Source organism: Calypte anna, chromosome 11, assembly GCF_003957555.1.
Source record: "Calypte anna isolate BGI_N300 chromosome 11, bCalAnn1_v1.p, whole genome shotgun sequence".
In the NCBI taxonomy this organism is placed as follows: domain Eukaryota; kingdom Metazoa; phylum Chordata; class Aves; order Apodiformes; family Trochilidae; genus Calypte; species Calypte anna.
Genome location: NC_044257.1, coordinates 16,692,088 through 16,707,868, shown reverse-complemented (window position 1 = coordinate 16,707,868; position 15,781 = coordinate 16,692,088). Strand labels below are relative to the sequence as shown.

At 41.1% G+C, this 15,781-nt stretch overlaps 1 protein-coding gene across 1 annotated transcript; it reads left to right on the top strand.

The window, feature by feature from the left end:
• Nucleotides 1-737: 737 nt before the first annotated feature.
• Nucleotides 738-11,795, top strand: KCNG4 (potassium voltage-gated channel modifier subfamily G member 4). The gene is made up of 2 exons (XM_008491654.2): nt 738-1,472; nt 11,010-11,795. The coding sequence occupies exons 1-2, from the start codon at nt 738-740 to the stop codon at nt 11,793-11,795; spliced, it is 1,521 nt and encodes a 506-aa protein (XP_008489876.1).
• Nucleotides 11,796-15,781: the final 3,986 nt, after the last annotated feature.

The window sequence follows — 15,781 nt, the reverse complement described above, 5'->3', positions numbered from 1 at the left end:
TTGCTTCTCCCCCCCATGCTGATAAAATGCTTTCAGTCTGTTAAGCAAAGTTTCCTCCAGGGTGGGCAAATGTTCCTTGCATCCTCTCAGCAATTTGCAGTGACATGAGATGGGGGGTAAAGAAATGTCATAATTTATACAGCACTTTACCTCTGAAAGCATTTTCCAAATGTATTAGTTAATCCTTGCAAAAGCCCTGAGAGGCAGAACAGGCATGCAGGGAAAAGAAGAGGAATTGCAAGCTGAGCATTCAACTTAAAGCAATTAAGAACTTTACATCCAGCTGCTGGCAGGTATGTGACCACTCTTAGCTGAGTTCCAGTGTATTTCAGGGTTTCTAGAAATAAGAAAGCAATGAGGAAACACAACCTAAGGATGGGGGGAAATCTGCTCAGAGAAGAGAGAGATCTGTTGGCGTTTGGATTTGCAGGCACCCGAGCCTTTGGGATAATTATGAATGAGGTTTCAGCTCTCCTCTCTGCTCCTGTGTTGCCAGACAACCAATGAGGCTGCAAAGCAAATTGCATTCACAGGCTGCAGACTTTCAGAAGCAGCAGAGAGGTGACTTTTTGTTACAGAGCAGCCACTCACTCATTTGGGGATTTAGGACAGTAGCCTGAAACACTTCTTCTCTTGCAATAACCTCTGCTATGTTTTCTCCTTCTTCTCCTATCTTCTGCTTGACAGCTAACCCAGCTCTGATGCCATTTTGGATGTCCCAGTGAGAACTCCCAGAGATGCCTATTCTCTCTGGAGGCAGTGACGTTAGCAATGCTTCTTGTAATTCCTTGAGCCACTTCTTTCCTGTCTCTGCTGAAATCCCTTCTGCCAAAGGGGTCTATTACCAAAGAGCCAGGAGGATTTACCACCCCGACCAAGTCTCTGCAGTTGATCTGAAAACAGAGATGATGATAAATGTTGGAGGCATCAAGTACCTGCTACCTTGGAGCACTTTAGATGAATTTCCCTTGACCAGACTGAGCAAACTTAAGTTTTGCAGCAGCTATGAGGAAATAATTCAGCTGTGTGACGATTACGATGAAGACACCCATGAATTCTTCTTTGACAGAAACCCCAATGCTTTTGGGATGATTGTCAGCTTCCTAGCAGCAGGGAAGCTGATGCTCTTAAGGGACATGTGTGCCTTGTCTTTTCAGGAGGAGCTGAGATATTGGGGGATTGAGGAATCCAACCTGGAGAACTGCTGCATCCGAAAACTATTTCAAAAACTCCAAGAGCTGGCGGAGGCACGAAAAGAAGAGGATCTCCAGAGGGCTGAAGAAACTACCTGTGTCTTGGATGAGAAAACCAAATTTGGACAGTTTATGAACAGACTCAGAGATATGGTAGAAAATCCCCAATCAGGACTCCCAGGAAAAGTCTTTGCTTGTCTCTCCATTCTCTTTGTGGCCACCACAGCTATAAGCCTTTGTGTTAGCACCATGCCAGACTTAAGAGCTGAAGAAGACAGGGTAAGTCCTTTTTAACTGCTCTCACTACAGAATTAAAAGAAAATGATGTCTTGCCAGGCATAAATCATTAAAAAGACAAAAGAGATACAGAGAATCTAAAGTGATGAGGTTCAAAACTCTCCCTGGTAATGTCTTAGCATAAAATGTAAGAATGGTTTTAATTCTTTCTATCAGCTTCAAGCTGGTCATCAATTAAGAGTAATGTGAGCAAAATATTTTACTAATTATAAGGTAAAATAAAGGAAAGAGCTTTTGAGTAGAAAAGATATGTAACTTTTTATTACAGCCTTGCTTTTCCTTCATAAAAAGCTACTGCTTGCATAAGTTACCTTCACTTTTTAGCACTAGGACTCTCAAACTCACATCGTGGAGTTTTCAACATGCTTTACTCTCTACTTAAAAGCAAACTCACTTGGAAACATCAACTAAAAAAATAAATTTCCCCTGATATCTTTTCTTTTAAAAATAGCCAGGTGTGTTCCCTTGTGATAACAAAGTCAAATCTTAAAGAGGAAGAAAGAGTCACTATTTTTTTCCCCATAATACTGTTACATTTCAATAGTTGCATAAAGGATGAGAGATATGTAACCTGGTTTTGCAGATACTGATACTTAAAGCTCCAAAAATCAGAATTCCAGGCTGATGGAACTCTCTCTTTGCCCAATAATATATATGTACATATTGCAGTAGTAATGCCAAATGCTAACTAACAGCAATCAAACCCTTTTCAAGTCAGTCATTCACAGTAATTCCAGGCAAATTAATCAAGCCTGCATCACACATGAAGGATCTTCACGAACATTGCTGTGAATATCTTGGCATTTTAATGATTTGTTATTTTCTCTGAGGAGAGTAAGAATCTAAAGTTTTTTCAGAAGTAGTAATGTCCAAATTTATCAGATAACTGGGGTTAATCTCCTCAATGAATCCTGCACTTCGTTTGCAAACTGCCCTTCCAAAAATGTGGAGGAAATCCATGTCTAATAAACTCCCTGCCCCATCCACTGCTGTAAGACACTCCTCAGAGTACTGTAAATTGGTGAATAAATCCATTTTAAAATGTAGAGCACAGCATGGCACGCATGAGACAAAAATCAGTGTATTTTATTGCTCAAGCAGGAATTCCCAGCAGCACAGGCATGGTGAGGAGAGGTGGTGTTGGATGTCTTTGCATAAAACTAAGGCTGAAATGTCAAGGCAGACTCTCTTCCATTTAACCCCTTGGATATTAACTTCGATTTGCATGGGAAGACTATTACCTTCCAGTAATAAATCTACTGCTCCTGCAGCCCTCCACAGCTATAACTTTTGTCAGGAAAAGCTGTAACACTGTTCTAATGCTTCTTCCAAGGAAGTGCTTTAAATATAGAGCATCCTTCTTGCAGACACAAAACCATTACAAACTCTGCTCTAGCAAGTGCTTCCTACTAACTTTGTTAATGGAAAGAGCCCGATGCATTTTATCTTAATTTCCCAGTCACTGCAGGAAAAGCTTTTATAAATACTTTTCATGCCAAGGAACAGGCACAGAATGTTTCAGAGCTCAGCTAGATGTAATATGTTGTGTGTTTTAAAAATAATGAGCCGTATGTTAGAAAGGAAAGCATGTGGAGGGGTCTGCCTGGGAGCTGCAGCTCCTAGAGTTCCTCTAAAGCACAGAAGTGACATTACTGCAGCACTGTAACACCTCAACTGGACTGAAAAAAAAAGCATAAAAAAGTTTAAAGTGCATGGGAGAAGATGAAGGATGAACTAGAGCAAAGGACAGGGCAGTGAAACTCTTATCACTTGAATTATTTAAAACTTTGCCAGAGAAAACGTAGGGGAATATATGAGAAAATATTCATGCTTTGTGGAAGAGCACAGAAAAGAAATACTTGATTGGTTTTCCACCCCTAAAAAGGGCAAATTCCCTAAATTTCCATCCCTGAATTCTTTACCTGGAACACCTAAGAATTTCTTACTGGGATCTGAAATGAGCGTTTTAGCTAAAACTGGACAAAACTCTGAGAACTTAATTAACAAAAAATATTACTTCTTGATTATGGTTGAGTCAAACCCAGGAAAACTGCACTCAGTCTTGATTTGTAACTCAAAATTGTTCACTTGCCTGACCTCTGAAAGAGATTCCAAGACAGGGCTACATTTACCAGGCACCTGGAAGAGGCAAGCAGATCCTGAAATCACACAATATCTGTTTGCTCAGTGACACAAAACAGCCAAATTCCTCCATGAAGTTCCTCAGCAAGCTGTAAAATTCTCCATTTGAATTCAAAGAAGCCCTGTCCCAAGATTTATTCTTTTCTGGGTTAAAGCCTGATAAAACCTCTCTGCATAAAGAGCTACTAGAAATTGAATTTATCCTTCTGAAATACAAATAAAAAAGGCTTTACCTCTGCAGCATATGTGCCATTCTAGGCTCCTCTTTCTCATCATCACAAGCAAATGAAGAGAGCTGGTTGGACTCCAGCTCAAGGAGAAGGATCAAAGTTAAAAAAAAAAACAAACCAAAACCAAAAGGAAAAATAATACAAGGTGACTTCACCCAAAGGCTTGGCTGAGCCCACCATGCAGGCACAGGAAATCACTTTTCCTTTTAGCAGTTGCTAAACCAAGTCTGCCTAGAAAGGAGACTTCTGGGCAGGCAGAAGAGCGAAGAGGAGTCCTCAGCATCTCAGGGAAAGGAAATATTCTGGGAGAGGGATGGCAAAGAGCCAGGGCAAGAGCATCCACCTCAGGGAAGCCACCTCAGTCACCCAGGTGACCAGAGGGGAGGGAAGGAGCCATCTCTGGGCAGCAGGGAGTGTGAGCTGAAAGACAGGAATCCGACTGGAAATAAAGAGCAAAGTAATTCTAATTGATTCCACGAAACACTGTGGAATATGTCAAGTGCTGTTTAGCAGCCTCTTCATTAGAGATGTGAGAAAAAGTCACAGATAGATGGGCAGTGATTCTCTAACTGTGCATCATGTAAGCACCTGCCACAAATCCCCAGGAAAAGGAGGCCAACAATGCAGGAAAACTCTAAAGCAGTAAATATAGAGCTCAAGTGATGTCAAGTTTAAGTCTGACCATGAAACAGCTATAGAAAAGTGTTTACCATACATGCTGCTAAAGGAGGACTCATTTAAACAACTTGTGTTATAATACTGAATAAAATAACAGACATAACTAATTGTTATAGAGACCAAACTGTCTTCACAAAGGAAGCAAATATAGCATCACCAAAATGTAGTAACCAACACACATGTTTATGTAGAGACAGAAAAAAAAATTTCCCATTTGGAGGTAAGAAACTCTTTATTATTGACCTGAAAGGACAGAACTACAAACCTGACTCACAGACCATACAGAGAGGATGAGACAGGTGAAGTGATAACACCTACCAGGGTTTCCCTTGAAGAAAGGAATTAAGATAATCCCTCTAGACAAGGCAGGGGTCCTGACAAAGTCCTCTGAAAGTCCCCATCCCATGAGAGGGTCACAGTCAGGGTCCAAGAGGTGTGCCTGAAATAGTCACTGCTCAGCAGACCTTACCCAAAGGAAAAAACATAAGTATGCCTGAGAACTCCAGGATAAAACCACAGCAGAAGAGCTTGGGCAGGGAAACTGCTTTGGAGCACTCTTGGGATTTTCTTTAGGAAGAAGTCCTAAAAAATTGGCATCCTCTAGAGAAATGACTCAGCAGAAAGGATACAGCAAGGTCCCTTCAGGAGTAAATTAAGATCAGAGGGAGGGGAAGGGATAAAAAGAATCCCCAGCCATTTCCAGTCCCTGTCCCTCAGTAACAACTGGTTTTTTTTTCCCCCCAATGTAGATGGGTCCCAAGAACTCACACACATGTAAGTGTGCTTTAAGAGAGAAGGAAATATCATTTCTCTGTTCCCCCTTCTCTGCTCTGGTGATCAGTGAGTGGTCAGATCTCTTTACTACTGATTTTGACCTTGAGAAGCTTGTAATTGCTTTATCTATTATATATAACCTAATGAAACATAACTGAGAGAGGCTGCAAGCAGTATTGGCAGAGCTCATGATTTTATCTTGAAATATATAATATTCTTTTTTTTTAAAGTTCCCATTCCTGAAGGCACTTGATTATGTGAAAATCTCATTCCTTTTAGAAGATTTTTTCATCTCTGATTGCACTGAGAATTCAGAAAACTCACACAGAGGAAAAGAAAGCAGTACCTAATTCATACAACTATTTAAGAATTATTTTTGTCATCCTACACCATTATTCTGGGAGTCCTGAATTATGTTCTTCAGTGTTGGATGTTGCTGATATTGTCTGTGAAATATAAAACCAAGTCTATTTGCCTTGTACACCAGAGGAAACTGCTGAGAAACAAGTTTTATTTAGAAGTGGAGTAATTTTACTTTGTAGAGGAAAAACCAATTTCTTGGTCTTGCTGTGAAGAAAACAAGGTATTTGTTTGATCAGGATTACCACTGCCACACTGAAATTTATTAATTATAAAAATTCACATGTATCTAGCCAGTTCAGGATGTGAAGATAAGCTTGCAGAACTATAACCTCAGTATTCCAGCTATTAAATCCACTACAAAGAAATTCAAAGCTAAAGCTCCAAGCCTGCAGATAATATTAACAATCTCTTGTGCACTTACTCCAGGAAACCCCAAAGAAACTGGCAGTGACTGCAGGAGATAATAATCCTTTTGGAGAGTGTCACTGAGAGGTGTGTAAACCCACTTCTGCTGCTTCAAAGTTCTTACTTCAAAGTGTAACTTGGCTAAGCAACCACCTTTGGTAAATGGAGTGTGATAGCCAGAGCTGGACAGATACTGCTGGCAACTGTTTTTATAGTTTTAAAATAAGGGAATTTAAATATTGATCAGGAAATAATAATGTGTTTCCCACTGAAAAATATCCTTTTCAGTGGTTACTACAGAATGTTACTAATGAAGTGGGGCACTATTGAGATTATACCTGAAAAGCAGAGTTATTTCACACTAACTTGGTGTTCAAAATTTCCTGTCTCACACAAGTGTGCACCACACAAAACATGACCTGGAATGACTTGTTCTACTGCAAAGAGATTAATGAAATTCTGACTTTCAGAAGCACTTCTAATGCTCATTTAAAAGTGGAAGACTATAAAGGCCTATGTGTACGTGCCTATCTATAAATACATTAGTGTAGGACTTGAAATTACTTGGAACAAAATAAAGCTGGAAGTGCTTTGGTTTTATTGCATCTGCTCAGTACATTTTTCTGACTTTTCAGCAGGACACTTACTGGGGACACTCACACTCCTAGATTATCACCTCATCTAGTACAATTCTGATTTTTTCTACCCATTTTGATCAGCAACGAAGTATTGCAGAATTTTTAAGTAGATTTATGTGGCACAGTACAATCCAGCTAAGGTATTTGCTTAGCTGGATTAGTATGTTATTTGTTATTTATTTAAATTCATAACAAATGAGAAAGGTGTAAGAAATAAAAAGGTGTAAGAAATAAGACAGGTGTAAGAAATAAGACAGGTATGAGAACATCCAAGCCTAAGACTTTGACACTGAGAAAAATTATTGCTTTATGGGCTCTGCCTGTTTTTGAGGATTCCATTTCCTTTCAGTAACCTCAAAAGCTTTGACCTTCAAATTGCACCATTATGTTAAGCCTCTGATTTCATAGTTATACATGATAAGTGCTGCTTTGCAAGCATCCACAAACAGAATTCCTTATTTATTAAATAACATATGTACAATGTCATTACTTAGGTCCTGTTCTACATAACCAAAGAGGGACAGGACTTGGAGGGTAGGTGCTGCTGAACATCTGTGCCTCAGCTCACTCAGAAAACAATCTTCTTTAGAAAGTCTGGACCCTGCACTTTAGTGAGTAAATGGATTGTAGGTGGTTTTCCAAAGCTGGCTCTGCTAGCACAAGGCCCAGTGTTCAGAAAGCACAATTAGACATTATTAGTTTGCCTTATGTTCATCCAGTTTTGGCTGTATCCCAACAGCAGTAAGTCTCCTGCCTTTGCACGCTATGCTGGGGGCACATCCAGCTGTTCCAGCTGTTCTGCAACAGGCAATCAACTCTTCCTCTGTATGCCAGCACACATTCCTTACTGGGAATTATGGTTTCTTTTCCCTTTTCCTGCTTTCACGCTTGTAATACAATAGGAAAAAAAATCCTGTTTACTTTCCTCACTTGAATCATCCTCAAGGGGTTCAGCACAGATGACTACCTGATAAATGCCTTCTTGGGGAAGACAAGTGTTTTTCTCTGAGAGAGACACTCCAGCTATGGAAAACAGTATTTGAAATTAATGCATCCCCCAAGTTCATGGCAATTAATGCCTCAGGTATTAAAAATAAACAACTACCCAAATCTGGATGTTTTAGAACTTTCTCTTTGGACGTGATGGAAATCTGTGATGGGGACTCTTCAGTCCACTGCTGCAGTCAAAATCACAATCTGGTATTTTAATTGAGAGCAAAGCTAATTGCTAATTTAATTGCAGCATCAGGGCCATGGAATGCATACATTGCCTTGATTCCCAGAGTGTCAGCTAACCTCCTGTTAGCACCAGTAGTTTTCCTTATGACAGATTCAGCCACATTTGGGTCCCTGCTCTACACCCTGTACTACACAGGCAGAGTAACAAGTATCTGTTCCAAAGAACCTGCAATACAGTCAGGAAAGATGCAGAGAAGAAACAACAACAGAGCAAATTATTTACCCAAATAATTGAAGGTCATCCTCTGCAGTACCTGACACATACCTTGTCCTTTAGACTGTAGTGTTCTTCACAGTTATAAAATTTAACAATCTGTTAAATTTCTTACTAGAAAGCCAAGGAAAAGATAATACTTCCCCATCTTTCTCCTAACACAAACACTATGGGGGTCACCAATTAGTTTAAATCAAATGCAGATTCTTCAGACTGAATCTCAGTGTTTGCAGAATTACGACCCAAGCTTAGAAATTAATTGACATATTTTATTTTAGTTGCACTTCTGCCTGAGAGGAGATAATTATGTGGTGAATACAGAAGTAGCTTCCTTCTCTGTTCTTTCTAATGTCCACATTACTTTAATCCCAATATTAGTTTAGTTCCCTTAGTTGGACCAGTTGTAATAAATGTTTCCTTAAGTTCAGGATTCTTTCCCACCAAGAGAGTGGGAAATTGTTCTGTGACCAGAATACACAGCACTCCTTTAACAAGCTCATCGTTCTGTAAATCAAGCTACAGGCTTTTTCTCAGCAGGCTGTAAACCTTTTGATTTTACTGCATCAGTCTGTAACCATAAATTCAAGCCCTGTTGTGTTCTGTAACACAGGGTTTTCAAGTTCCCCCCCTTCCAGACCATCGTTTGGTTCAGCAGAGCGCGGTTTCATTATTCACCCAGCAGCAGCACTGCGGTTGCAGTGATTCAGCAGGACCTGCATGCAGCACTGCAGCTGCATCCTCCAGCCTGGCACAACCTTTCTAACCCAGTCAGCATTTTACAGCCAAAAGGGATTTCTTCCCTGCATCTCTTCCTTTCCTGCTGGGATAAAACCAGCAGCTGGTTGGGGGCTGCACTGCACTACACTGAAGTCTTCATCTGCCTCACTCAGCTCATAACCTCAGACTCAAGACCCATCACCTTGGGACTGTGGAAAGAGGAAGAATTGAAGCTTTGGGGCTTTTTCACTATTACAGTAGCTTGTATTTTGGGAATTTTTGGGAATTGATTGGGGAGGAGCTGTAGTCTGAGCCACGTTGCTCAGCTGTAACTTCGAGAAGTGCAAAAGGCTGGAAAAGAGCCCCCTGCCCAGGGAATGTCAACCTTGGGCTTGGAGAGAATTCTAGGGAATTTTTCTTCTAAATCCTCCACATAGGAGGCTGAGCAGTTTTTCTCAGAGTGGGCCCAAAGGCCAGACTGCAAGAAGCCTTGCTGAGCTAAGCCTCTCTGCTAATTGTGGGACAGCACAAGCAGGCAGAAGGCAGGTGGAGAGCCACAACACAGCCCCATCCCATCTGCTGCCACTCCAGTGGCTACTGGCCTCTGGCCACCAAACTGTGTGTGGATCAGAGGGAAGGATCCAAGAAGTGCCTGCCTGGACTTGTGTGTGCCAAATAAAACCCTGACAGTGCCAGGGTAAGTTTAGCAGGTGGGAATTGTGACCTTGCATCAGTCACCTTGCTGGTGTGAGAGGTGAGGTTGTGGCAGCTTCTCCTCCCAGTGCAGAGTGCTAAGCAAATCCTGGTTTTAAGGAAAGTCTCCTTTAGGGCTCTGATAGGAGTTAAAATCAAGAAGGGTCAAGCATATCACTTTATGAGCTCCTTCCCTGCTTTTTTCCTGAGACTATTTAGTATGGGTGACTGAGCACTAAAACAGCTTCTACCCAGAAGCAATCACTACAGCATCTAGGGTGGATCTGGCTGGGAAGAGTTTTCAGATCCTTTCTGTTCATCATTCATTTATTTTATGATGATGAGCCAGCTGGTATCCATAACTGCAGCTTGGGAATAACAGTGCCTGCATACAGTGATTCAAGTATGACTTCTAGCTGAGTTCAAGGACTTTTATCAACTTGGCTTCATAAATAATATGATTTGCTTTTCTTGTAAATCTGCTGTACAAGCAGCATACACACATATTGCTGCTCCAGAGGCTGATTTTTACTCTAAAGCTTTGATAATACTCATCTCTGTAGGGATGCCATGATTCTGAAAGAATCCATATCCTGATCTAGCAGTACTTCTTAGCAAAGCATTCTACAAGCACTGGTGCAACTTTCATTATTCAAATAGGAAATAGGTTATTTGACACAAGAAACACAATCACTAACACCAACAGGAGCATTGTTAGCTGGCAAACCATTTCAGCCTCAGCCAGAATGATACAAACACTGACTGAACAGAAAGACTCCCCAGAATTCTGTCATGGGACACTCCAAAACCCAACATCACACTGCCATGTGGAGGGGAACTGAACAGTAGTACTGAGTTCAGTGAACAGCAGGGATATGTTTCCCTTGGGGGTTTTAATTGTGAAATTTGGCTGGGAATAGGTAACACTGTGCCAGAAATTGTTCCTTTAAATTGCTTAATTTCAGAGACAGGCTAGCAGGAAAGATGCATACAGCAGACTTGATTTGTTATACAGAGGTTGGAAAAAAAAAAAAAAAAAAGCCTTTGATGAACCAAGGGTCTGCAGTTTTTCCTGAACAACACATGGCAACTCTGCAATCCCAAAAGGAGGTTCTCTGCACAGACCTTTCTTCATCACCCCTATTTCTGCTTGACCTTCTGCAGCTGTGAACATCTGCCCCTGTTCAGCAAGAATACATCTAGAGTGGAAAAGGCAACATACAAAAAAAAAAAGCATTCAGATGTTTCAAGCACTCATTGTGACCCACATACTACTGAAAGATGACTGCCTTACAACTACCTGCTAGCTTGGGTTTGTTCTTTTCTGATACTAATGACTCAAGCAGATTGACACTGCTGCTTCTTTAGTGGGTTTGGATGCTGGTTCACAGACTGTTCTTTTATTTCTCTTTTTGTTTTGTGTCAGGGTGAGTGTTCCCAGAAGTGCTATTACATTTTCATCATAGAGACCATCTGTGTGGCTTGGTTCTCCCTGGAGTTCTGCCTCCGCTTCATTCAGGCGAGGAGCAAGTGTCAATTCTTCAAGGGACCCCTAAACATTATTGACATCATGGCTATTTCACCCTATTACATTTCCCTCATCTTCTCAGAGGATGACTCAAACGAGGAGGAGGAGAGGCCAAGCAGCAACAGCTATTTGGAGAAGGTGGGGTTGGTGCTCCGGGTTTTACGTGCCTTGAGGATCCTGTACGTCATGCGCCTTGCCCGCCACTCCCTGGGATTGCAAACTTTGGGCCTCACAGTCAGGAAGTGCACCCGGGAATTTGGGCTGCTTTTACTCTTCCTCTGTGTGGCTGTCACTCTCTTCTCACCCTTGGTTTATCTCGCCGAGAACGAATCCGGGAAGGTGCTGGAATTCACCAGCATCCCCGCTTCTTACTGGTGGGCTATCATTTCCATGACCACTGTGGGGTATGGGGACATGGTACCACGGAGTGTCCCGGGGCAGATGGTGGCTCTGAGCAGCATCCTCAGTGGAATTCTCATCATGTCTTTCCCTGCAACGTCCATATTCCACACTTTCTCCCACTCCTATTCGGAGCTGAGGAAAGAACACGAACGGCTGCAGTCTCGGCTAAACAGAGCCCAGAATGCCCCTCACTTGGGGGAAAGTGGCACCTTCAATGAGACAGACAGCCTGATCCTGGAGGATCAAGCATCACCAATCAAATACATACACAAAGGGAACTGAGGCTGGTTGTAAAACGTTCCCAAGAGCAGGATTAGAAATACACACACCTCTAGGGCAACATCATACCCCAAGCGAAGCAAGGTGTAGGTGACAGTGCTGCTTTTCCCTGCCAGCAGAGGTATAATGAGCAGTCAAGTCAATGCAGCTGACTCCAACACATGGAATGTCAAAAGTCAGAGCTTATTGAATAATAAATATTTATTCTCTTATATTTATTCTGACTATTAAGAATAAAGTTTGTCTCTGCCAGTTCTGTATCTTGCTGAACACCTAATATCGAACTATAACCAAACCAACCAGCTTCTGTTGGCACAAATACACTTGTTGTTTTCTTTGCCTTTGAGTTTCCAGTGTTCTTGCAATTAACATCTTGAGCCAGGCATTAGAATGGATTCTTTCAGGGCTGTGTACTGGCATGGTTTATACACTGCTCATCCACCAGGCATACAGAAGCCTCCTCAATGCAAACCTGAATTCTGCAGCTGCAACTGCTAATAAGCTTAAAACAAAAGCACTGTATGTGACAGCTTTCAAAGTTTGCCTGTAGCCAGACAATCAAACTATAACAAATTGCACTGCTGCTATATAAATTACATAGTGTTTGCAAGAGAATTTTGCTTGAAATGCTGTTACATTTCATACTAGACAGCAAAAGTTTTCCAACTTTTTCATATTATTAAAATAATGAGGAATAAAAAAACCAAACAAACAACTTATTGACCATATAAAAAGAGTTGGTGTTATCTTTTTTTACTGAACAGTGACAACTTCTCTGCAAGAAAGATTAAAAAAAAGTTTCTGAAACTCAGATGACAGCTGCAAAGTATCCAAAGGTAAATAGTAAAGAAGGAGGTGAATGATTGCTAGAGAGGCAGCGGGAGGGATTTCTTCATGCAAATGGAAAAAAATCTCTTTTGGGATGGCTAAGTGTAGCCAGAAGAAAGCCACAGGACTAGACAGTAGTCAGCAATGCTACTTCAATGGATAATCCAGTTTTTTTACAATTCAGCCTTTTAAATCCTGCAAATGCAGCTGATGAAAACTGACACCAACACCTTAGGGCCAGGGCTGTGCAGACATCTGAGTGCTTAGGGCCTGTCCCAGCTCCCAGCTCCTCAGTTTGTGAGCAGCATTGTTGATACAGAACTTTCTTTAACACTCTGAATGTTGAGCATTATTTAGGCACCGAGATGAATGAAGGCCTGAATGAGTTTTTAATCAGATTTCCAGCTTTCATTATCCCATTTCTCCCCACTGACACACTTTTTGGGAACACAATTAAGTAGTGCAACTGGTTTATTTTTGACTTGACAGTTTGCTTGCTAATTCAAGAGTTAGTCCAGAGACAACTGGCTCAGCCACGTTGCTCTAAACACAGATAGCTGGAAAAAACACTGGGGTTTTTACTGCTCAGCTTCTAACAGCTTCATATCCTACAGGTTCAGTGATGTAGGTGGGGCTATGGATATAAGATGCACCCAGATTCACAGCAAATCCACACCTTGACTCAGCCAAGCATTTAAACTTGTTTAAGTTCTTCCAAAACACAATGAAAAAGTGTGCTGCAACATGGGGATAAAACAAACAAGTGTTTAGCAGTGACATCAGTGCTTGTCCTTTCAGCAGACTCAGGACCACAACATATATTCCTGTTCCTAACTTTATCCCTTCCTATTGCTGGGTCTGGGCTGCAGCAGCTTCCATAGAAAACATCCTTCATGATTCATGGTGTTACCAAGGAGGGAAAAAATATGTTGAGGGGAACATTTAGTGCCTGTGTAACTCAACTGAGTAATGAATTCAGAACAAGCAGTTACAATCAGCAGATATTGTTGTTGCCAAGATCCTATCATTTCATAACCAGACATCATTAAAAGAGCAGTTCAGGTGCCTTGCATCCAGCTTCCCTTAGTTCAAAGCCTTTTCCCTGCATCTAAATCCTAGAAGGAGCAGAGGAACAGCAGACATTATCCAGATGAAATCATGTTGTTCAGCCTACCTACACCAGTGTGCTAAACACCTCTTTTTAAGCTTCTAGGTATAGAATGAAGGGGCCCACAAAACTCTCCACTGTGTTTTGCTTGGGGAAGTTGATGGATACCCTGCTCTTCAGCCAGAGAGGGAGAACCACATGAAAACAGAATACAGGGACCCTCCGAACCACTGGTCTGACTTGGGACAAAAAAAAACCTTAGTGATTGGTGCTCAATCATGGACTAAATCCAAATTTTCAGTGATGCTGAAACAGTGTGGAGGGGTTAGGACCTTTGCTTTGACCCAACTCTCATTTCCTCAGGGATTCTGCAGATTGTTTCAGATTCTCACTGCAGCCATTCTGCTTCCAAGCTGTTTCCCCTGCTTGACTTTTAGCAAAGCAGCATTACAGAGGGTGGATGGATGTAGAATTTCAGTAGTGAGCTCCCATTAGTTTCATAGAATCAGTATTTCATTATTTCAACCTACTGCTAGATCTCCTGAAATTTACTTTTCATCTGTCTTTGGCAATCTGAAGTTTGCATCCAGTCACTGGTATTCATATTGTAATTAAACTTTCCAGGTTTGTTATTTCGGTCACAAATTCACTGGAGGAAATAGGACATTAATTTAGGAATAAATTGCAAGAGAATTCATTATGTGTACTGCATATCCTAGGCATAAATGGCAGCAGAGCTGGTTAAAACTTGCATTTGTCAATGTTTTTATTTATATTTTATACTCAAACAGGATTCTGCAGTGATTTGAAACAATTAAGCATATCTGCTGATAAAAAGAACACTCTGCATGCCTGCTTGAATTTTATTCCTAATGAAAGTTGAATTTACCCCCCCTTTTGTTCATGAAATTATTTTAATACACTAATCTATAAATAATGATGAAAACTTAGAAGGTCAAGGAAATGAAAAGCACAGCCCGTTCCCTGGGGAAGCATTAGAAAGTTTTTACTTCTACAAGTAATAAATTATTAGCCACATGTTAAAGTTAAAATCTGATAAAAGGCTGATATAACACATTTCCTAAATGGAAGCTGGATGCCTTCAGAAATGGGACAAGGTTGTGACTATATCAGGTACTCAGTATGCACACTGGGTTTCCTTCTGGCCTTTGACATGTGGCATTAAAATAGATTTTCCCCAGCAGGCAAAGCACAGAGGCTGAGCTGAGTATTTCTCTCTCCTCAGAGGAGGTCAGCATGCAGCTCAGGTCTGCAGAGCTCCCCAGCTGGGCTGGGCAAACCAGCTCTGCCATATGGGATGCAGAGCTCATCAGGAACCTAAAGCCCCTGCTTTGCAGTATGAGGATCTCACTTCAGGTTACTCTAATTGTTTGGGTTTTTTTCTGGGTAAAATGATACAAGAAAAATATGTTGAAGAAAGAATGATGGTGTTTCCCTCATCCCTGTGCTCCTGTCTTTACCATTTTACTTCCCATAAAAGCTAGTTCTCAAAAACTTGTTTTCTCCAAAACTTAGTGTTCTAGTAGGTCCCTTATGCCAGTATCTATCACCATAAAAACCTCATAGAGGTGAAAAGAACATATCCCAAAGCTACTTTGAAGAGAGATCAGCATTCAGAATAATGCCAAGGAAACACCTTGTGTAAAACTGCAGGTTCAGAGCAGCAGCACCAAGTGTTTAAGGAACCACTTAGCAGCATATTACTGGAGTTTCTGTAAGTGGGATAAAAATCCAGCTTGGATTTCATTATTTCCACACTTGATCCCTGCCACAGCTACACAAGGTGTAGCAAGCAAGAGAAAGGTTGTAGAGGACCCTTTGGGTGCTTCTATACTGAAAGTCAGAGCCTGGTATATCACTACTAATATATCCCAAATCCAAGGAATAAAACCTAATCCTCTTGAAACAATACTTACAATTATAAATCTTAAATTAAAAGGTCTGTTGCTTCATACCTGAAAACTTTGTTCAAAACAATCCTTTAGGACTTAACTCACTAACAGAGGACTCCACACACAGATGCATTAAGGTC

Coding starts and splice junctions, on each gene's coding strand:
- KCNG4 (XM_008491654.2), top strand. CDS start 738: ATGCCTATTCTCTCTGGAGGCAGTGACGTTAGCAATGCTTCTTGTAAT. Junction 1,473..11,009: donor TAAGAGCTGAAGAAGACAGG/GTAAGTCCTTTT, acceptor GTTTTGTGTCAG/GGTGAGTGTTCCCAGAAGTG.